General features: G+C 35.5%; 2 protein-coding genes across 9 annotated transcripts in view; both read right to left on the reverse strand.

The window, feature by feature from the left end:
* Window positions 1-9,976, reverse strand: part of LOC105049290 (uncharacterized) — a 34,286-nt gene extending 24,310 nt beyond the window's left edge. For all 7 annotated transcript variants that reach the window (XM_019851914.3, XM_019851912.3, XM_019851911.3 and 4 more), the window contains exons 1-7: window positions 9,576-9,976; window positions 4,310-4,694; window positions 3,394-3,510; window positions 3,179-3,261; window positions 1,484-1,630; window positions 1,199-1,347; window positions 975-1,105 (exon numbers count right to left, since the gene is read on the reverse strand). In XM_019851914.3, the coding sequence (XP_019707473.1) occupies window positions 975-1,105; window positions 1,199-1,347; window positions 1,484-1,630; window positions 3,179-3,261; window positions 3,394-3,510; window positions 4,310-4,694; window positions 9,576-9,721 (1,158 nt within the window). In that variant the 5' untranslated portion in view covers window positions 9,722-9,976. The remainder of the gene's footprint in view (window positions 1-974; window positions 1,106-1,198; window positions 1,348-1,483; window positions 1,631-3,178; window positions 3,262-3,393; window positions 3,511-4,309; window positions 4,695-9,575) is intronic.
* A 4,350-nt stretch (window positions 9,977-14,326) lies between these two features.
* On the reverse strand, window positions 14,327-21,568 carry LOC105049289 (RNA pseudouridine synthase 3, mitochondrial). 2 transcript variants are annotated; one of them, XM_073260804.1, is made up of 9 exons: window positions 21,085-21,568; window positions 20,126-20,197; window positions 19,882-20,040; window positions 19,624-19,671; window positions 19,453-19,533; window positions 19,122-19,238; window positions 18,353-18,454; window positions 17,684-17,842; window positions 14,327-14,983 (listed from the first exon to the last, which is right to left on the reverse strand). In XM_073260804.1, exons 1-9 carry the CDS (start codon window positions 21,421-21,423, stop codon window positions 14,609-14,611), a joined length of 1,452 nt encoding a protein of 483 aa, XP_073116905.1. In that variant the 5' UTR covers window positions 21,424-21,568; the 3' UTR covers window positions 14,327-14,608. The 2 variants fall into 2 exon arrangements, with proteins under 2 accessions (XP_073116905.1, XP_073116906.1); XM_073260805.1 differs by lacking the exon at window positions 19,624-19,671.
* Between the last annotated feature and the right edge of the window lie 2,574 nt (window positions 21,569-24,142).

Below are 24,142 nucleotides of genomic sequence, written 5' to 3' on the forward strand. Positions count from 1 at the left end.
ACGCACACGCATATACATACATACATGTGTGTTTGTGTGTGCATATATATTTACACATGTACATATGGGTGTGGTTATGATACACATAGGGTGTAAAGAGAGGACCTCACACGTGCTATAAAATTCAATATTCCAAGTTGTGAAACAAAATTCTAAATGTGGCCTTACAAACCTAAAATTCCCATGCACTGAATATCTTTTTTGTTTTTTTTTTTTTTTTAACTTTCAGAATAAGCTGGACTTCTTATTTGGCTCTAGCATATAAACATCCCATATAGTCAGCATATTCTAGTTTTAAAACTGTAGTGAAAAAGTAGTCAGTAAGTCCAAATGTTGCCTATGCATCAACTCCTCCTGGAAGGTACAATGTGTTAATTTGGGGAGAAATTGATGCCTAGAGCTCTCCAAAGCAAGGTCTGCAACCTTGATATCAGGTACCATACCAGCATGTTATTTGTCTGGTATGTTATGGACCAGTACAGTATGGTATGCACTCTATACCGAGACAATTCTCGAGCCATTTATCTCATTTTTAATCACAGTACCACCCAAAAGTAGATGGTACCATACGGACCCTGGTTTTGGGCGGTACTGGACAGTATGGGTCGGTACAAGTCAGTACAGAGCCTATACCAACCCAGATAGTGTTTTGATGCCAATATAGACCAACTACAGCAAGGTACACCCCTAATTGGGTGGCTTGCAGTGGTACTACAAACATTGCTCCAAAGTATATGATTTTTGTAAATAAGCATTTTTAAGACTTTACATCACATCCAACAGTTTAGATTTCCATTTTGCAACTTGGGTTGTTGAATTTTATAATGAATTAAAGTTCTATCCTTGCACCCTACATGTGTTATGTATAAGTTAGACACATAAGCATATGATGAAAAGCAAAACCAGATTGCTAGGAAACAACTTGTAACATGAAGAGATTGCATCATATAGATAAGACTGATATGCAGACGTGCCTGCAAGAATGGGAGGAAAAGATCAAAAATCTCTTTATGGCTTTTCTCATTTCGAGTGTGAAAACACTGACCCAATAGCGTGTTGCGCATCATGCTTGGTGATATTGTGGTTCTCAACCAAAGTTTACATCCTAGAAGCACAAGTGACCAAGAAAGAATAAAATTATCTCTTAAATTGAAAGTAATTGTTCAAACAGGTAAATTCTAGTTAAAGAAGAACCCACCAAGCATTTCGAAGGACACCCTAAGGCACGTAATAGCACATGAAAATTCTGGTGTGTCATCACTGACATGGTTGAGGACAATACTTAGGAAAACAGGATATTTCTCCAGTATCCCATCTTCAAATGCTGGGGCCTCAAGAAATCCTAGCCTACAGATTTCAAAAAATAAGTTCTAAAAAGTGACAGTTAAGGAAGAAAGTAATATTACTTCCAGCAAAGTAGGCTAGGAGATTCAAGAAAAAGACAACCAAGTAATTTTAGATTTGAAGATTTAGATATACATACAATGTTTTCATTCCAAGCCATACATTTATACGCTCAAGCTGAACTCTTGACCTCGAAGTGTCCAAGGTTGATGGTATGACCTCTGTCTCTAGAAACCAAATGTATTTCCTTAACAGAGGCTGCAATGGTTCCAAATCTGTTGCACTCCTAAAAAACAGTTGAATCAACATTACGACCAGTAATATTAAAGAAACTACCTCACTTTTCCATATATTAATTATAAATGATAAGGGCAAATTGACTAAGTAATACAATGAAGAGTAAGAGGAAGTACAGTCCACCGATCATACATGTGATAAAGCAGGCATGCTAATAGACTAAGACATCCAAATGCAGAACTCTCCCATGATCAAATTAAATTGAAATATAGCATTACCATAATATAATAAGATGGCATCACTATAAGAGCAGGTAATATGCCAAACTGCTTACTTTTCTTTTTCACAAATCATGATTATTTCAAGCCTAACAGACCAAAGCAGATGCCAATATTTCAGATAAAAGTATAATTGAATTTACCAAAATCAATGCAAAACCAACATGCTTCTGTATAAGCATGTCCTAATATTTAAATGTTGGTATAACACATTATCACGGCATCACCACCTCTTGCAAGATTTAAACTTTAAAACAAACCTTTCTATAGAAGAGGTGTTTATGTTACCAACTGACATAGATAAATGTAAGCTATTTGTCCTTTACAAAACTATGAGCTAACAATACAACAATACCAGTTATTCAACAATTTCTCGCATCATGTTATGTTAATACTTCTTTGGTTTTGCATACTGTGATAGTTGGTCATTTTTATGATCCTTTGTTATTAGTTTTTGATTTCAAAGTGTTTAAACAAGGCCCAGTGAAACATCAGGACCCTAAACACGGCCTAGCTTACTCCGAGTTAAAATATAGTTAGCATTTGGCATCACTTATTTTTTTAACAAACGAAAACCAGTTTCCCTTTTTTCTTGAAAAAAAAAACGAAATATGAAATATGTTTGGTAGTCAGTTAGGTTTTGTTTGGCGTGGGGGCAGTGATGGCGGTGGCCAGAACCCAGAAGCCATTGATGGCAGTGGCCAGCGCCCAGCAGCCAGTGGCAGCAGTGGCGGGCAGCAGCTACAGAGGCAATAATGGTGGCCATAGGCTGCTTAGGTTTTCAAAAAGTTCACAAACCAGATTTTTCAGCTTCTGCAAGTTTTATAAACTGGGAAAGAGTTTTGAAAAACAAAAAACAGAAATAAGGTACCACGTGCCATTTCTACCTATGTTGTGTTCTGAGAAAAGAAAAAAATTGAACACTGGTATCTGCAACCGTGCCAAACAAGACCTTCACCTTGTTCAATAGGAAAGGCAAGGAGGCCATGCAAGGACTAAGGAGTAAATGTATCAGCAGTAACTAGTCCTAAAGATCAAGGTTTTGAATATCCTCTAGGCCACTTCAGAATAAAGAACTGAAGACAAAGAGTGGACATCAAAATGGAAATGGATATTTTAACTATTGAAGAGCTCATTCCTTCATGTACCATTTTTATATCATATAACTATATCATGAAGTTGGTTTCCCTCAGTAAATGCATCTCCCCGCCTAACCGTTACATACCATTCAAAATTTCAAAACTATAAGATTAAAACTCATAATTTTAAGACAGATGACTAAATAGGAGCAATAATAAAAAGGGACTGAAAAACATTACTTCAGCTTCCCCATGCGTCCAGCAAGACGAAGCCCAATCGCTCGAGCTCTTCCACTTTTAAAGAAAAGTAGGGCATAGACTCCCTAATAATGTAAAATGAACAGTATTTAGAATATAAAAAGCAAGATGGAAAGAAGCAAGACCAAAACGTCACGAGAATATATGCAGAAGAACCAGAGAAATGTAACAGCACCAAAATTAGAAAAAATAATTACCAGATATTGATGATTGCCAGTAAGTGTCACTTCGCAACATTTATCAATTGCTTCAAGAAAGATCTGGAACTCATTAACCAATGACTGGTCATCTAACAGTATAGGATATGTTAACACCTGCAATGGCCAAACATGACAAATTATTATAGGTGGTGAAACTGAAGTTCTAAGCATCAATCGGCAATATATGTAAATAAAAAATTCAAGGAAAACATTGAAAAGAAGAAAAAAAGATAGGGCCAAGTAAGCATCATGAACCATGACAAAGAGATAATTAATCAATCAATAAATTTATTTATTTAAGGATCAAGCCAAGTATGATATTTGATGTGGATAGGATGAAGATATATATTATTAATGTTTTAGCGGCAAATATGTCTGTGTGCTTGACCACAAGGCACTGTTGACAAGGTAGACCAAAGTTTTTCAGTGATGCAGAGGAACGTATCGATCATGTGAAGCAGCTCTTGATAATGTATCTACAGCGGGAACCAAATCACTGCAGGCAGTGGCTTTCTCAGAACATGTGAATTGGCTGTTTAGTATTAGTAATCATTTTGGATAAAAAATTGATCCATCTGATTGAAATGCAAAAGATCTCACAAATATTTTAAAGGAAGAATAAAAAAAGAAAAAAAAAACAAAATCATAGAAAGTTAACGTGCAGAATGATCTCATGCAGTCTTCAAGGACAATAGGAAAAATCAAACAATTACAAGCTAAATCATCTACTGAACTAAAAGTGAGTTAGCGTACTGTACCCAATGCATTCCACTAAATTCTTAGCCTTAAATATGAGAGCACATCTTTCACAGGTGGCAGACGCTGAGAACTTAATACAAAATTTAAAGGTAAATAAATAATTAATGTCATAAAGAGTGCCATTAGGTTCAAAGAAAAGTAAAAAAAAACATACTTCAAACATCACGCTGACAACTTCATTGCCATGATACTGAGGATCATATTCTTTATTCAGCAATCCTGCATTGATTTCTTTAAGATGCTCAGTGATCCTCTCTTCGTCAAGACAATATAACACTTTAAGAAGAGGATCAACAGTATCTAATTCATATTCAGCACCATAAGTTTCCTGGGCTTGATGGTGTTGCCATATACACTGAGTGCAGTGCCTCAGTTCTCGAGAAATTCTCTTCCATATAACTTTGCAAGGTGAGTTATTATTAGTATCCTTGAAGTAATCATGGAAGGTTTCCAAAAGTGGTCGCATTAATTCTGAACAGGAACACCAGATATGGTATTCATTTGGAAGATTGACCAAGAAGTCAAAGGAATCTGAAAACCTGCGGCAAATAATTAGAAAGTCAAACATGGGAAGGAATATCAATATGATTGCTCCATATAGAATATGATAGCATGTGTAATAGAATCAGTGCTACAAATTTCAGACACAAAAGTTAAACATACATATTTAATGGCTGATTTGTCAGAAATGAAGAGAACTTGATCTAGGCAGGCTCAAATAAAAATATTGCATGTAATTTTGCATGTTTGTCTCCACAATATAACAACATTGAAGCCCAAAATGTTATCGTAAAATTCATAATCCCACTCTTGAAATGCTTTTTCTCTTGGATGAATACATAATGGGTTTTGTAGAACTTCAGTATGGTTGAACTCATCAAATACAGCATCTTAACAAACCAATAGAGCTTGATTTCATCTATGAAACATGGACACAGATACAGGACACTAATAATACATGATACAGATTCTCCAATATCGCAAATCTGGAAAAAGTAAGACACACCATGAGTAGGTATATAAGCATGCATGCATATATGTACATTCATATGCATATAAAAAAGCAGCCATAAAGCATAGTAGACTATCAAAATAGCATAGTCCACACTTTATACTATAGCATCAACTTTTACAAGATGATCATTTAGTCCTAATTCAAGTTCCCTAATCCATACTTCATACTCTAATATTAACAACATATACTATAAATTTGAGTCATTTGAATATTCATTGTCAAAGGTCAACAGTATAGAAAGAAAGAAAACACCCTCGCCCTTATTTGAAGATGTCTCAGGGAAGTATCTTGAGTGTATCCAGGAAATATCTGGATTTTTGGAAAAATAGGATATTTAACCTGGCATGTATCTGAGAAACATATAGCAAGCATCAGTATCCATTATGTTCAGAATAGACACAACATGTGATTTAAAGTATCCTTGCTTCCTTAGATTTTATTGTCTGTTGACTGCCTACGCTAGAATCAACAAAACTTCCCATCCCACAAGCCAATTTTTCAACAAAATTTCTAAGAGAGTCAAGTTCTCATCTTGCTATAGATTAAATGCATCTTACATCACCGTGTTAGCAAAAAAGCCAGCAAAGACCAACTAGCTCCTAGATTCTGAGTCCTGCAAAGACTCATAAATAGAGTGAAAAATAGGGTCCTTCGCGCATCTAAGCACCGGTTTATTCCTTTTCCTTTCAGAAAAGTAGTCCAATTACAGCCTACCACAAATGATCACCAAATGAAAGCAAAGAACATTGAAAAGCAAAGACCATTCATTAGGTAATGCTAATAAATCAAAAGTCCAAATGGTCACCTCTTTTGACTTCTAAATTAATTGTTTGCCAAGCTTAAAAATGAAAATTTAGAGGCTCCTCAAAAAAGATTCTACCCAGGTTTTAAAGGCATTCTCATTATGAGACTAAATTCTCAATAAACAGAGAGCCACCTATCAACCCAAATGGAAACCCCATTGGTATTTCTTGATGAGTTTACCAGCATTATAAATGAGAGATAAAGCAAATATGTTTACAGGCAGTATGACAAGGAAGGCCATACATAAGAAGCTCTGGGAAATCAAAGATATTCAGGCACACAAGAAGATTTTTTCCCTTTAGGTGCATACACCATGACAGTGGCATACATGGTTAGAAGAGGGCTCACAGCTGTGACGAGTATTTGTTTGCAGGGAAACACCGAAGAAGATGGCACAGACCTCTGTATACATAAAAGCACTATGCACTCACTTCTGCAATATGAGGAGGATAAGAAAATTACAAACAGACAAATAAGCAGGTCCGGGTAGTGTTGGAGGAAAGAAGAGTGAAAAAAGTTTGTCAGAGGAGAGATATTTGGCAAAAGCATTTGGGTGCCAATGCTAATTTTTTGGAGGACCTTTATTTGGCTTGTTCTTGGAATGCACGAGAATATTAGTCAACCACATTACTAAATCAACATTTTGCCCTTTTTTTCTAAACATGAAGGACCCAAATCAACATTGAATTATTTATTAAGTTTTATATTAGAAAAGAATTGTTGATTTTACTTTGTATCTAGAAAGAAAAGTATGGGGATTACATTACCTAGGCATCAGGCCTTCATAGATATTTTCTCTCCTTTTTTTATTTTTTTCTAATTGTACATGTTGGAATCCATATTGCACATCTTAACAAGTTTTGGCATCGCACAAGGACTCACTGCTTTTAGTGAAGATTCAACCAAGTAATATATCTCACTCTGTCTCCTAAAATCTGGTTTAAAATCCTAATCTCATCTGTTGTACATCCTACTTCAGAGGAAACCAACATCTCCTAGGCAGGTGCATTGACCCTTAAGAGAATCATGGATGATTCCAAAAAAGTAACTATGAGGACAACCAGGCCTACTAGCCTCACGTGGCACCCAACGTAGCACACATATCTTATTGTAAGCTCAACCAAGTTCACTTAGTCAAGGTTGCGCATATTGTTACATGGATGGTACATTTGCAAGAAACTAACCCATATAAAGGATCTAGCCAAGTTCATGTTTCACTCACTCTCTGGAAGAAAACTAGGACTTAAGTTTCTTATATCAAATCGAATCGAGTCAATGTAAAAGCTAACTTAATCAATAACTCCAATAGTGCATACCAAATTGGCATATTTTGAAGCAACATCATAGATGCAACCAAGTTTTTATAGTAGAAAAATTGACCTATCTCATATTTGGGTACAGGAATCAAGAGATTAAGCGGCTCCGTTATCCCAAACATAACATATTTGCTTCATTATCTGATTTCAGTTGAATTAACTGAAACTGTGTACTCATATGATTCTTGAAACTGAACTCAGAAAACTGATATCCTATCAGCAAAACCACTGTTTCATATGATGGACACCTTGTTACCTACCTTAAAATTTGTAAATTAGTACTGGATGTTGTCAAGTTGATATTTAACTTATATGATACGTTTCAGCTGAGGGTTCATGATTTTTTTCAGGTTTCTCTTTCTTCAATTTTTATTCTTTATTATTTTTGGCCACCTTGACCACTGAATGCCTACCTAGGGCCGAGGCACTAGGCTGATCCATTGTGGCCCCCCTACTGCTTAAGGTCTTTTAAAAGTTGAAGCAATGACCAAAACCCATCCTTTGAAGCATATAAGTATATAGGCCCCAAAAAGGGCCTAAATTACATTAATTTACATATTTTTATTTGCTTTATTTTTCATCTTAGCATCAAGTTGGTACAAAGAATCCAAGAAATTGCTGGCTTTGATGAACGCCTCTCAAGTAGGAGGAAAAAAAATGCATAATGGACTATCTTATGGCAACTGGAAATACGCACAAGAAACATTTTACGAAGTCAAGGGAAAACTAATTGGTTGGGAGGATTTTTTTTTTTGAGGTAAATGTTGGGAGCATGGTTTCAAGTGTCAAATGGTGCCAGTCTATTCAAATGGACACATACATGCTGGAACAATATCAGCACCAAGTATTGGTTGGCATGGCACCAATTAAATATTTTTGTAAGATTTTCCTATAAGAAAGGCTTTTAAATTTTCTTTTTCTGTTTCAGCATGAAACAGCAGGTGTTCTGGCTATCCGCTGGCACACCTTGTCCCACCAAAACTTGAATCCTTGGTTGGGTTTCTCTATCATACCAACTATTTTTCCTTTCTTCATGGGATGAGCAAATTAAACTTTAAAAAAAATTTCGCATCTTGCAACCATCACCACTCTAAGAAAAATCTTTTGCCCCACATAAAAAATGAGATGTTGAAACAAGAAAAATAAGCCTAGATAGTAGAACTTTTGTTCCCATCCCACTCAAACACCATTCCATTGCCATCCGCCTCCATATTAGTATCTTTCCCAATTAAAATGTCTAAAAAACAAGTTGCATAGCCTTGGTAAACAAATTAAAATACAACTCATAAGTTCTCCTACATCTCCGAGCACTTCCAAAGTAACCAGTTGATTTGCATAATATTTAAAGATTTCCTGTACCATCATGAATAATTCACGGAATATTGTCTCTGGTGTTATTGAGCCAGTTAAATTAAGACCTTCTATCCGTATGTTAGAACTTTATCATTTGAAATTAATACCAAAGCACAGAAACTTTCATTTTATATCAATATACTACACTTGCATAAGGCAGCATCAGCAGAATAGATTTCACAAAGCTATGTTATTATCATTTATCTATTTTATCTCTAAATTTGATGAAAGAAGCATAGGATCTCCTGGACAAAAGGCACTGAACTGCATGTGCAAGTGTGTATGTGTGTGTATGCATATGAATGTGTATGTAGTAGAACTAGTATGTGTAACTACAAGCAAGCTCTCCATATAATGCTAACTGCTGCTAACATCAGCTTGCTGTATACACGATGATAGATGCTGGGATTTGGTAGGGGCATGTGGGCACCTCCAACAATCAGTACTGTGATATTGGGTACTCACTGCTTTCTTAGCTGATTGTCTAGACATGTATTAATTAAAGCATATCAAACTGTCCCCAATTGGTCCGCACGGGAAAGTAGAAACGAGTAGGATCTAAATCTTGCTCAAAGGCCAAGAAACAAACTTAGCAACCTAAATAAATTAACAAATAAAGTCTACACAAAATGATCGGCGGCACTGGCATGATGATATATATTAGGAGCAAGATCCACTGGCTCGCATGCCAAAATATCCAATTTACCAAATGAACAGCCAAAGCAATTAAAGCAGATAACATTTCAAAACCCTGCAAAAAGCTCGTCTCTTTACTCACCTTTTCATAAATCCAATCTATCGTAATTATCCATGCATGAGATAGCAAAAGAAAACGCAAACATCAAGAAGGGGAGTAAAAAAAGCAAGACAGAGAATTGGAGGCCGAAACAAATGAGAGTTCTATAGGAGGGACGGGATAAAAAGAAGCGAACCACCGCTCCTTGGCTCTTTTGATCCGGAGGAACTCCTCGGGGGAGGGATCGTCGTCCTCTTGCTCCCGCTGGATGCATTCCCACCGAGACACGAGTTCTTGATGGCTTTGGCCCCGCTTCTCCATGGGGCGGGAAGATCCACACATGGAAGGTGAGATCAAGAAGATACCGGAGGCCGCTCTTCTCGCCTTCACGATCGAATATGGCGATCGAAACCAGGGCTAGTGTTAGGGTTAGGGTTAGGATTAGGGTTAGGGTTAAGGTCAGGGTTTTAACGCCCTCGTTCGTTGCCGCCGGGAAGGTCTTTGATCACCTCTTCTTGGAGGTGAAAGAGAACCGGGAAATGTTTGAAAGAAAATACCAATGGAGAGGGACGCCAAATATGTTGGATAGCGGAAGGAAATCGGGAGTGACGAAGAAAAGGATGGAGCGTGGGGTAGTGATCAAAATGACAGATGTGCCCTTATTATCCGGTCAGCGGGAGGAAGATTATTTTACCTAAATAATGTTAATTTTTAAAAAAATATAAAAATAATGTCCTCCCCCGAATATTTATCAAAATATTGTTTTAAATAAAACTGTCCAACCACATGCCTTCAGAAAAATAAAAATTCCCGTGACGGCCGGAGGTGACGACAAAAAGTTTCGATCTGATCGGATGGAGAGTTTCAGGATGTTCATCGACTTGATATATATCAGAGTTCGTAAATTACAAATTAAAAATATGAATATAATAATAAGTTATACACGAACAGAGACTACTACAAAAAAGATATGGCAGAGAAATATCTAATAGAGATACGATCAATGTGTATGACTGACGACAGCTGCTATATTGAAAAATAGAGTGATTCTATAAGTTATTCTATGATAGGGTGATTTATACAATTATCCTGTAGCACGGTGATTTTATATTTTTTCCAACTATAATTTTTTTATTATAAAATAAAAAAAATAAAATTAAAAAAAATAAATTAAATCTCATTAAATATGGAGCTTCATTAATCATGAATATTAAAAATAATTTAAATATTAAATATGTTTCTTGTATCTATGTCAAGAATCCATCTGTTGGCGACGAGACATGCGGTGAACGAGTCCTGACATCGATGGTGGGACGTGTTGGATCTTCTAAGTTATAATGGTGTATTTGAAAAGAGCTGCCTTCCTCTTGATTCTGAAGCTCCACCTCTCCCAAATTAGGACAAGAAAGACAAACGTTGGGTCCCGTTGGCACGCTTCTTCTATTGCAATTTATAAAGTCCGTTCTTTCTCAAATACAACTGTTGTTGATATTGGTCAGTAATTATTTATAAAAAAATTATTATTTTAATAATTTTATATGCAAAATTGATCCTGAGCAGATCGAACTGAACGACCATCTTGGACTCCAGATCCAGCATTGATGTTCCAATGAAATACAAGAATAATTTTTTATAATATTATAATAAAAAATAATTAAATAAATTAATAATAAAATTTACATACTATTTAATAAATATATTTATAAAAAATATTATATATAAATTAATTTTTTAATAACAATTAATATTTAAAATATATTAATTTTTAATAAAAAAATATTTTTTTTATTTGATCTCAGATCTAAAAAATATTAGTACCGACCCTGCTTATGTTATAAGTTAAAAAAAAAGGCGTTTTGCTCTAAATGGGGAAAAAGGCTGACTATTAAAAGGAATCTTTTTCTTCGCCTCTTTCTTTCTTCTTTCCCTCCAGTGACAGGCAGTTTATGTTTTAATATTTCAGGTGTGGTTCTTTTCCATTGTACAGTGAGAGAGCTCTTTTTCGAGAGGTTATATGTTTTCTTCTTTGTTTAGTTTACCCTGTTTATCATGTCCGTACGGTGTTTTGTGATATTATTTTTTAGTAAATTGCTCAATACATATTGTTTATACTGGACCAAAGAAAGAACATTCCTGAATATGCAAGTTGTAACTTGGATGGCCTATTGGGGGCAACCAGTTGTAACAGGATTGTTCATTTGTACTTTATGGGAGCCGCATGGCGTCACTCTTTTAGCAAACTCCACTTGGTTACCACTACAATGCCCCATTCTTTCTGCTGCTTATCATAATCACTCTGACATAGAAGATTATAGTTAAAAAAATATAAAATTATTTTATTATAAAATAATTTATTAATTACTGATTTCATCTTTTATGTAAGATAAATGATAGTGAATCGGTACATAAAGTTATTTTATTATAAGATGATTTTATCTTGAATAATATTTTGATAAATATTTTAAAAAAATATTATTTTCATAATTTTTTTAAAATTAATATTATTTAAATAAAATTATCGAAGTCGAATGCTTCAAGCCAACTGTCTTGGCCGAAATCGAAAGTTTTTTTTTTAAGATATGATAGAAATTTTTATTTTAATCTCAAAAAAAAAGATAAAAAAAATTTTGCATGTCCCATCACCGGCATTCTAAATAATAGCAACAAATCATATATACAGTCCAAATAGGCCATTACCCATATCTGCCCATAGTTACCTTGGAGCAGATTGGAGTGGTTTGAGTTAAATGAAGTAGGTTGGATGAATTGTCTTACGTGAAGCTATAAAAATTAATTTTTTATATATAAATTAATTTTTTTAAAAAAAATTATGGAGAGCTACATATGTTCATTCAAGATTCAAAATCAATTTTTATCTTTATCTATATCCACCTTGGATTTACTTTGCATCACATAAAACTCATTCCATTAAAATTTGGTCAGGTCAAGCACTCAATAGGTCAGAGTCAATTACCACCCGATTGTACTTATTTTATGCTCGTATCAAAATAAGATAGATAAAGTTAGACGGCATGGATTGGATTGATAAAATTGTAAAAAATATTTTTTATATATAAATTAAATAAAATATAAAAAATAAAAATAAATCTTAGTTTTTTATATACTATTAAACAAAATAAGCATTGAAGAATATAATCAACCTAATTTTCAATAATAACAGAAGCCAAATAATAAATTTTAAAAAATCAAATATCTTTTAAATTAAAAAAAAATAATTAGAAAATAAATAATTAAGCATCATAGTATATAACCTTTTATATATTCAATCTTTTCGCATGTGGAGTGAGTAAAGATCGAGCAAAAAATTTGTATATATATATATATAGATTAAGTTCAAAATAGACTTTATCATGACTCATACACATCTCAAATCCGCTATAGGTCAGGTAAAATCTATCTTATTAAGATTGAATACTTGATGAAGAGGAGTGAATTACCGCCACTAAAATTTTGTATAGACCGCATAGTATCCGTCTTTGATATCTTACTAGTTTATAACCCATCCAATACATAGGTGCAGTTTTTTTTTAATTTTCCAAATTCATTCTATTTCATTTATATATATCAAATTATTTTTTAAAAAAAATAAGAAAAAATTGCACTACTCGCAATTTTAATTGCCTATCTAGCCCAGCATTCATCTTTTACTATTCTAATTAATTACTTATTAATGTAGATTTTAAAAGAAAAAAATTGATAATATTTAATACTAATAAGTAATAGAAAACACATCAGAAGTTTATCGGCTTGAAAAAATCATTCATTTATTGACGAGCACGCACATTGTCTTTGTTGAAGCACTAATTCTAGCACTTTCCATCTTCGCGTGTGATTGGATAAAATTTTTATGATTCAGACCGATCATAAAAAAAAATATGGTCAGACATACTTCGCAAACATCCATCAAAAGATGGATAGCCGCTATGTATTAAAATATTAAAAAAAATAAATGAATAAATCATAAAAGTATTTGAATAGTTTAGATAAATATCACATAACCGTCTCTTTTTTTATAGATGTCTCAATATATGCACGTAGCAGATGATGAAGGTCCGATCATAATTTTTTTCATGATCGATCTGATTATAAAATTTTTTTTTCGTGCGATAAGATACTATGAACATTTTTCTCACAAAATCTGAAAAAATATTTTACAACCCTTTTTATTGTCAACTTTCATGTTCCCAGTAAAAACATCCACAAACAAAAATGGAGCATGTCGTGAAATATTAGAGGACCATTTTTATTGAATACCAAATACGATAAACCCAGCTTGCTATCCAGCAGGAGCACGCTTGTACAGCTTACAGAGAATGCGCCAAGCAGAGCTTGAGGAGGAAGTTGCCCCAGGCAACGCGGAGGAGAGACTGGACCTCAGCCTCAGGGTCAGTGAGGGCACTACCTTCGTTTTTCTTTAACTTTTATTTATTTACGATAACACTCCCTTGAGCAGGGATTCAGGTCCGGAACGTTCCGATTAAGGCATCTTGAAACATTCTTTGTCTCAAATAACGGAACGGAGCAGGAGCAGGAGCAGAGGCACAAATCATCCCGTTTTATAAGAAAATGGGAACAACCCTATCTCACGAGATTTAAAATTTTGCCCTTAAGCCTTTATCTGTCCAAAATAGACCCTCTGTTTATATCTATCTATATACACACACACACACTCATACACACACACACACACAAAGAATCATGCCTGTTGTCCTCCTGTTAATGTGATTATAACAAGCTGATGAACCTTCAAAAATCAATTTAATATCCATTTTATAGAAAATAATTGCAAGTAGTGACTTAAGACCTCATTTTATCTACAGTCTCTGTATGGAGTGCACCAAGGAAAAATTTTAATTTTCATTATTCCATGGGGACAACAAAATATTTGCAACCTCTCTATAGACCATATCGTGGAAAGGAAGACTATTAGCAGGTCAATAGATTGACATATAATTTATGACCATTTCCCAAGCTAGAGGTCCCATATACAGAGTACAGGTAGCTAGCACTCTTCCAAGCGACACAAAGAACATAGAGATAGGATGGATGCACCATTAAAGGATTTGATACCAAAACTGCTTGGAAGAGTCTAGACTACCACCATTTGGGAGGATGAAGGCACCGCCAACTTGAAAGACCAGAATCAAGCATAAACATGGAACCAAATACTTCAATTACTACAAAAAAAAAAAAAAAAAAAAGTTTACATCACACCAGGTATGATGACATAACATTCCAGCTTATCTTCATGTGAGAAGGCATTGGTGCAACAAATCTGAGAAGATCTGGCTTATCAGAGGTCCATGGAGTGCCCTCATCATGCCATTCACCTGAACTGCGAAGGAATTTTGCAAAGTGAGGGATAACCATTTCTCTGCAGTGAAGATGCAGCAAAGGGACCTTGGATAGGACGCTCCCCTTTTGAACCTCCAAGCCCTCAGGCCTCCGCAATTTGTACGGTGATCTGGTCATTGGCTCGTAGTCCACTCGAGGCATCTGCTTCCATCTCTGGTGCATGAACCAACCATACTTGTAGTCTCCAACAATTGGTGTGCCCAGTGCCTCAGCACAGTGTACTCGGAGCTGCAAGGGGGGTAAAAAGACCAGTATTTCATAAAAAGAATGGTCCTTTCAAACAACATATTATTATCTGATCCTTGATGTATTGTATTTTTATAATAATAATTATTATTAATTTTTAATGATTTTGATGAAATTGATATAATAATTAACTAAATAAATATAAGAATCTGATATGTTTTATGTCAATTGCAGGTAATTGAGCCAGGTCACACATAATTGGGCTTAACCATGTTTTAAAGGTCAAATTAAGTGAAATTGGTTGAGTCCGATTCAGCAGGATTTGTCATTCGGAGTCATCAGGTCTTGCATCAAAATCAGAGTCCATCTCAAAGCAGAATAACCAAATCAAGATATCAATGGACCCCACACCTTATCCTTTTTGGCATCATCAGCCAGAAAAGAAACTAGAGGTGCAGAAAATAAATCAAACAGTTAATCTCTCCCATCTAGTCAACCAATCTAAATTCTGGATATTTTGGTGTGAGGACCCCTAAAAGGCAAGCTACATGACTCCAAATTGAGCAAGATTAGATCCTACAGAATTTTGAGAGAGGCAAGAAAGGAACATAATTTACAGAATTGAATTTGGATTCCAGATGAGGTGGCTACAGTAGGTTGAAGTTGGTAACAATGTTGGACACAACAAGAAACACCCGATACACCCAGATTCTTCTTAGTGTTTCTTGGCACAAAGATCTGATATGGCAACCAATTTTGGGTGGCAAAGAGCTATCTTGGAAAGAATTAAATGGAAGAAAATCAGAGTCCAAACTAATTCTGCATGAGGAGCAAACTTAGAAAGAATTGGAACCAATTCTTGGAAAACTTGATTTGGGCAGCCGAAACCTTACTTTGTTTTGCAGATTTTGTGGACCCAGGAAGGAAGAAATTCTTCTCCTCTAATTAACCATGCCTCCTTTCCTTCTTTTACTATGGAAATCAGAATAAAATCAGAAAATTTGGGCAGCATAAGGAGTAGATGGCTGGTGGTTGCTTAAAACCTATCCAAAGGAGGAGAGATTCTATATCAAATAGAAAGAATGATATATAGAATAAAATCATGGGAAAAATACCACCTTAACCCTAGCCCTAGCCCTATTTAAGGATCCTAAAACACCAGCAAGAGGGGGAGGAGAATCATCTTTGAAAGCTAGAAATCAAGCAAGGAGAGTTTGGAGTATCTGGAAGATTTGAAGAGAGGATTCATTCGGCTCTGCAATTCCTTCAGAGTTTTTAATTCTTTCTCTTGTTTACTTTGAATTTATTTTCTAAAACTCATTGTTAGGATGATTTTGGAGTTTTATTCAAGTATACTTGAGTTTGATTTTGATATGATGAAAAGCTAAATTTCTAGCTAGGGTACCTGATGTAGCTTGGATTTAATTTCAATTCCAGAATCTTGTATTAATTTTCTTAGTTAATGCAATTGTTTGTTATTTGCACTTAATGCTTTTAAGTATTATTATCTTTGGTACTTGATTGATTTCGATTTATAATTGGTACTGGGAAAGAAGATTATAAATTGGAGTTAATAACAAACATCATAGGAATAATAATTGGAGCGGGAGCAGAAGATTTGACCTGTGGGATTTTGGAAATAATCACTGTGCTTATTGAACTAATTGAAATCTATTTTACTATTGGAAGATAGATTATAGGTTTTAATTAGTATATTTTAATAAGACTCGGGAGAGATTATTAAATAATTTAGGATTATTTATCCTTGCATTAATAATTGAATTTGGATTATTAATCGTAATAGCTGGAATTGATAATTGGTCCAAGTAAAATCAGATATACCCTAGTGCTTTATCAATCGAATTTTGATTCAACTTTCATTGAGTTCTTTAGAGTTAATTTTATTTTCCACTGTCATTCAGTTTCGATCGTTTAGATATTAGTAAAATTAGCGTTCATTTTTGGTAATTAAACTCAATCCTCGTGGGAACGATCTCTTATTTATCATTATATTACTTGAGCGATTTCGTGCACTTGCGAAATAGGCTATCAATCCTCTTCTGTACATGCTGTTTCCTTTTACAAGTCGGTCCACCAAAGATCTGGTAACTAGCAAAATAGACCCTATTGGGCAAGTATGCAGTCATACGTCACATAACACACAATTTGCCAGACTATTACTAAAAAGTTTATCACAGGCATGCATATTATTCCATGTATTTTGTTCAGATGAAATGGAAGGCACCAAATGAAATCCAAAAGGTAGTCATCTGTCTTTTATTTCTTTCCTTTTATATTTGGTTGGTAGGTTATGTTGGACATACTTGTGACATTAGCTTATGCATTGAAAGAGTATATCTAAATTAAAAGTTAACAAATAATATAATTGAGTTACTGATGGACAATGAGTAAATTCATAAAGAATTTCAAATCAAAAACTTTGTGCAAAGCTAAAACTGGAAATTCAAAACTAATTACTTCCAAATTTTAATGATATCTGCAACTTAAAAATTGCCACACAATTATAAGATCATGTAGGATGCGATCAATGCATACCCTCATAAACATTTTATGAAACTTTTAATCATTTAAAGCATCCCTGTCATCATGTTTGACTTGGGTGATTTTGTAAGTTAGGTATTTGTTGTATGCAACTATACCAAGTTCGAGGGCAGTGGTTGATAGAAAACACAAAAGGAAAACAGAACTGTAGAAGACCTTTCCTGAGGCTGGGAACAGTACCTGATGCTTCCGGCCTGTGAGTGGACGGAGCTCAACCCATGAGCATCCATTAATGGTGGGTCCCATCACCCGGTATTCAGTCACAGCTTCTTGAGAACCATCTATACCTGAAGGATGAGCCAAAATGACTCTTTCAGTTTTCCCATCATTGAGAAGCACCTAAGAACAAAAGACAATAAGCCGAACATGTAAAATTTATCATTCAAGTCGCATGGTGTAATTTACAATGCATATAATCTGGTTTAAGTCTAATGCTACTTTAAAAAAATCAAAGATAATGTCCTTTAAATGGTGTGCTTGGACTTGAAAACTTTTTTCCGCGTCTCCATAACCAAAATCTCCAAAGACTTTGCTAAAAAGACTAGTAGCAACTGGCGAAATCAATTAGAAAGTGAATATAATGAAGGCATGAAGAATACAATATGCATATTGTCATCAATGTTTCCTTTATTTTCAGTATCCAACTCCATTATTCAGAAACCTAATATTTAATAGCATATTCCAGGTGCATATTTGTGTGATTGCCAATGTCATAATTATGACTGAACATATGGACAGAAAAATAAAAAATAAAAAGCAAGAAAAAAGAGCTTTTCCATACGTCAAAGATTGCAAAACTATGCCTAGAACCATGATGCATGAATATAAATGGTAGAAAATCAAAGTTACCTTTGAAAGTGGAGCAGAAATAAGGCCCTCCCTTTCTTTTGGACATCCTATGACCAATGCCCAGTACCTCTGCATTGTTGCTTCGCAAGCATCATTCCAGATCTACATAATTTTTCAGCACATGAATTATGATAAAAGCTTCAAAACACTCACAATTACTTCATCGTGGACAAAAGCATAACCAACACCATCTAAATTTCAGATGGCTCAGTAAAGTAACCATGACATGAAGAACTAATTTGCACCAAAAAATGAAAAGAGAAAGAAAAAAGAAGCATTAAGATTTAATTCTACAGTCAGGAGCTTTTCTTACCATCAATAAAATTAATGGTGGTTGTGCTTTTGGCTTTTCAGTTAAGTCCTCAGATCAAGTAATGACAGAGTCATGTCATTTTGACCGATCACAATAATTAACATAATAAAGTTTTCTAGCTAAGCCCATGCATCTGGAGTTGAATATTTTACAATGGGTTTTGTTATTTTTGCAGTGAATGTGTGTATCTTGTTTTTTATAGAAAAACTATTTGATAGCATAAAAGAACTCTTTTCATATTAGGAACTATCAAGTATCCCGGCCTGGTTGAAAATCTTAGGTACACACATTCCTGTAGGAAACTATCATCTATCTCAAACTTTGGGTTGAGCAGAAGCCCGGATCAGACTTCACTCAACAAATTATGATTGACTCTTCACCGAACTTCCACTGATTTTTATGTTTTCATATATCAGTAAACCTGCCTGTTATAATGAAGGTGCTGTCAGCGTATACCTGAGAAGATGATTTTGCAAGATTTATGTTAGCAAAAAGCCAATGAAGTCGAGCAAAGGTTTCTTTCGTTCTCCCCATCAATAGCAGGCCACTGCTCTCTCTGTCAAGTCGATGCACCTGAAATAAACAAGATAGCAAATATGTTAACATAATCACTATCATCACATAAGTCACTACCATGTGAGGGCATGTAGAAAGTTTTCTTTTTGTCAAATTTGCAATGTTGGAAAGGATAGTGCACAAAGCAAGAAAGGTGTGATCAACTGTTAGTTCGGTAAATGATTTAGGTAATTTGAAAAAATACATTTAGTGTATAATTTTGATAGCTTACCAACTTGGGACCCTGTTCATTGCCATATGATAATGCTGCTGCTGCCAGCACATCCATGCTATTATGAACAGGTAAGTTTCCCTACAAAGAATTAAGATATTCAAAAATATCAGTATAACATGCCCAACAAGAATGTCCATTCAACTTTTGCAGGAATTTGTTGAAACAAACCTTCACAGGCACTTTAGGGGGTTTATTTAGCACAATTATAGCGGAGTCCTGACATTTCACAAATCAATATAATGATATAAATAACCAGAGGACAACAGAATATTTACCAGACCTTGCATTGATAAACATTATTCTTATCAGTGCACAGAATGAAGCTCTCATCAACCAAGGGCAACATCAAATGTCAACACAAGAACTCAGCAAAATCATAGAGAGATTGATTAAAGGAAAAGAAAAACAGAGAATTAAAAATTCTGCCTTGTAGATGACAAGCCTTCTTATGTATTCTATCTCATCCGCATTTGGATGCAAGGTTGCAGTTGGTATGGTGTCATATCTCTTGGTTATCTTGGTCTCCGCAACCGAAACAGGAATGTGAATCTTCATGCCAACCTCCATAACATCATTATGCTTAACCTGCACACAGACTGCAAAAGATAGTTACTTTATGTGTGCAATCGAGGAATTCGGAGGACTATCAAGGAAGTTTAATATGTCATACCCTTTTCAACTGGCACATCTGATGATCACCTTTATCAGGGGGAACACCATGATTTGAACTTTCCACATGGACCTGATTCAAACAAGAACAAAAAAAGAAAAAAGGAAATGTCTAAGCACAGATGATTCTCAAATTCTGACATTGGTAACTCTGAAATGCCTTCTTCCTTTTGGCACAAACCATGTGAGTTTAACGCATACACCTAATGTTTCTTACATCATCATATACATAGAAAAAGAAAAGGAGTGCTATCTAGGAGCATGACAGATACAGGTTTTCGTTCGCTTGTTGAAAAAAATACATATTCATTGGACCTTAGACAATGAATAAATTCTGCATAGTGATAGAACAACTCAGCATAAGAGCTACAAATGGAAGATATACTCTCCATCACAAAATAATTTTCCTAACAGATGCTTTGTTGATCAGCTTATCTGACAATGAAAATGTGTTTCTCTACAATCAGGCCACATTTACCTCATTTGTATATCAGGTATTCTATCGCTACATCAAAAGAAGCCATGGATACAATTCCAGTGAATCAACCATTAAACCAAATTGCAAGGCTCATCTCAGCCAGACCTCACAAGAAGGGGGTCGCTAAACCGTGGGTATTGAGCCTTTTTCCCAAACTGTACTCTGAACTCTCACCAACATTAACTAACTTATTGCACGATAAAATCTTGTCAACAAACAAATTTTAAATTTTAGAGCTTCTAAAGTTATCAAACTTTGAATCATTCTCATAAATCAGAATTAGACCAGAGTCTCATAAGCCAATACACTCTCGAACACAAGAATGAAAGAATTAAAAGAGGAAACAGATGAGAAATTGTGAAAACAAAGAAAAATGCCATCTGGATAGCCAATGAAATGGTCAAAATTTGAACTTTCGCCTAATCTTATTCATACGTGCAAGAATTTGAACTTCCGCAGAACACCAGAAACCACATGCTCACCAGGCCCTTCCTAAAATGGCTCTGGATGACTTCCGGCGGGATGTCAGCGAAGTAGTGCTTGACCCAGGTGATGGCGGTGATGCGGCGGGGCTTGCTGGGATCGGCGGCGGGATCCCTCTTCCGGCCGGGAAGAGGGTTCGTGTGAGAGGAGGGGAAGGGGGGGAGGGAGAGGAGCTGCCGCGGCTTGGGGCCTTCCTTGGGCTCGCCGAGGCGGGCCACGTTGTTGGAGACCCGGATGACCGGCTCCGCCGTCACCGGCCGCGGCGGGGCGAGCCTCGAGAGGTGCCTCACCGCCCTCAGGAGGGCCGGCGGCCGCGGGCAATAGCGCCGCCGGAGCATGGAAGGATGGAAACAGCGCTGGCGGCGGCTGAGACCGGACCGAACCCTGTCCAATCGCGAACAAGGAAGGGAGACGAGAGAGGAGGGACGGGAGAACAGCCGGACAAGAACGCCAAGGCTAGAACTGGGTCGGGCCGGGTCTGGCTCTCCCGTAACCAGGTCTTGGGTCAGATAAGCTTTTGAGTCGTTGGGTCCACCGTAGGATAAATTTTCGATGCGGAGGTCTGGGCCCAAACTAGAGGCCGGACCGAAATCCAATTTCCCCAGTTCTGGCCTAGCGTCGAGTTGGGCCAGCCAAGTCCCAAGCTCGGGCGAGGCGGTTGGGGCATGTCTGGGTTGGGCTTTGGGCCAGCTCCAGGCCAGGTCGAGACTGGAGTAGAATCCGGCTTGCACTCAAATTTCAGCTCTTAGGTACAGCTCATCATAACCCAGGCTTGAGCACCGGCAATATCAAATTTTAAATTGGCCTATTCTAATCCGAAGTCCAACTAAAAATAAATATAAAGTATATTTAATAGGAAGGAGTTGAACTTTGGAATAGGAATGCGAATGAGTTGCTCCATTCCAGCTATTTAGTTGCAAAGAGTTGCATTCGCATTCTGATTTTAAAGGAGAATAGGAATAGTCTAATTCCCCAAAACCTAATTCATATTCTCCTCTAGAATTTCAATCCCATTTGATTGCAATTCTGATTTCAGTATGAATCGAATGTTTCGGGAGACATGGCCATTCTAATTCCCATTACAATCTATTCTAATTTTGATTCTGAGCAAATAGCACTCAGAATTTAGGCTTGAGGTCTGACCAATGATTAGCTCAGCTCTTAAGTTATAGCCCAAAGCTTGACTTGAGCTTGGCTCGCCATGAGAGGCTAGCCTGCCTGCAATCAAATGCTAAAAAACTTTTGTTGCACTGTGGTATGGTCTGAAGGTGGCTATCTTTCGCTTGGGGGTGCTTCAATTCTAGATTGAAGGAGACTCTCTTACAACTATCAATTGGGTGTTAAAGTCTTCTAATACTATGGCTGCTCCTCATTTCTTTGCAGGATATTCAACGATGTATTTGGGCATCCAAAGTATCTCATACCTAGAGAAGGGAATTGCCTAGCCGATTATTTGGCACATCAGGTTTCCTTGAGAGTCCATTTGGTTGGAATATATTAAATTATACGATAATTTGATCATTTTTAAAAATTATTTATCTAAAAAATATTTAAAAAATAATAATTTTTTTTACTATATTTGATTGGTGGAAAAATTACTTCAAAAAATGATACTGAAAAAAATTATTACGTTTGATTGAAGATAAATTTATATAGAAATATAGTCAAATTTATAAATATATCCTCCAACATAAAATATTTTTTTAATAATAGGATAGCATTGTTATCTCCAATTAATTTTTATATGATAATTATAATTACATAGTCCTTTACATAACATCATCTCTATTTTAATTTTTTTGTAAAACTCTTTATTAAATAAATTTAGAAATGCATTAGAATAAATCTAATGATTATATATGAACTTTATTAGGGATATTTTTGTTAAATATGGATTACCGTCATTTGAAAATTAATCAAGTACCAATCTTCCATGATATTTATTATATCTTCTCTCTCCAAAAAATAAATATGGAGCCCATCAACTTTTTTACCATCTCTCTTTTTTCTTTGTCATATCAAATATGGTAACTAATCTGGGATTTATTTTTCGATGGTAAATTACCCCGAACCAAATAGATCTTCAGTGATTTTTACTATCTTCCATATGGATCCACTTCAGTTGGACTCTATTTATTATTGCTAGAGCTGTCAATTTGAGTTGGACCCGTCGGGTTGGCCTATCCCGCCATGTAAATGGGGTGGGTTGGGTTCATATTTTAGCAATCCATTTAAAAGCAGGTCAAATGATTCGTCCCATTTGGGTTGGCGGATCGAGGCGGGCTGGTCCGTCTATTTTGTTTAGTAAAAAAAATTACCAATCCTCCAGAGATCGTGGAGGGGATGCGGAGAGGAGAGGAAAGGATTAATATTTTTTTTTAGAGAAAAAAATTTTGGTGGGTTGGCCCATTTAACCTGCAGCCCATAACGGATCGGATTGGATTGGAGCTTTTCCAACTGGCCAGTTAAACGGGTCAGCTCACCCCGCCCCATTTAGAGGTGGATTGGGGTGGGTCGGGATGGGTTGGGACGAGTTGGCCAGCGTTGACAGTTCTAATTATTATTGACCGATCAACTAGGAATATTTATGTATGGGCTTAGGCCCATTTTGATGTATCTTTCTTTTTTTTTTTTTCAGAAATCTTGTATTCCTCCTCTTTGTTTCATCAAAAAAGAAAAAAGCAAAAACAAAATATTAATATTCTATTGGAGATATTGACTGAACAATATAATTTCATTATAACAATATTATAGTACTATTGTCACTAATATTTGTAATAATAGTAATGATAATATATTATCATAAATCTATTGCTATTAGTTGTCACTAAAATTTATCATAATAGTAATGCAAATATTATTACACATACTATCACTATTAGTAATACAAGTAGCATCATAATTTTTTTTTACAGTGACCACGAAGTTGTCACTGGTGTTAACATATTAGTGACAATACTATTTATCACAAAAATGAAATAGTATTAGTAACAAAAAATATCATATTAAAAATATATAATATTAGTAACAATTAGTATCACCGAAAATTTTGTAATC

This window comes from Elaeis guineensis, chromosome 7 (genome assembly GCF_000442705.2).
Source record: "Elaeis guineensis isolate ETL-2024a chromosome 7, EG11, whole genome shotgun sequence".
In the NCBI taxonomy this organism is placed as follows: domain Eukaryota; kingdom Viridiplantae; phylum Streptophyta; class Magnoliopsida; order Arecales; family Arecaceae; genus Elaeis; species Elaeis guineensis.

Bases quoted from the DNA above. Each gene is read 5' to 3' on its own strand.
- LOC105049289 (XM_073260804.1), bottom strand. From the start codon at position 21,423: ATGCTCCGGCGGCGCTATTGCCCGCGGCCGCCGGCCCTCCTGAGGGCG. The intron at 20,198-21,084 runs GTGAGCATGTGG...TGTTTGAATCAG, and splicing joins GCCATTTTAGGAAGGGCCTG to GTCCATGTGGAAAGTTCAAA. The intron at 19,534-19,623 runs GTTTGTTTCAAC...AATTCTTTGTAG, and splicing joins CCCCTAAAGTGCCTGTGAAG to GGAAACTTACCTGTTCATAA.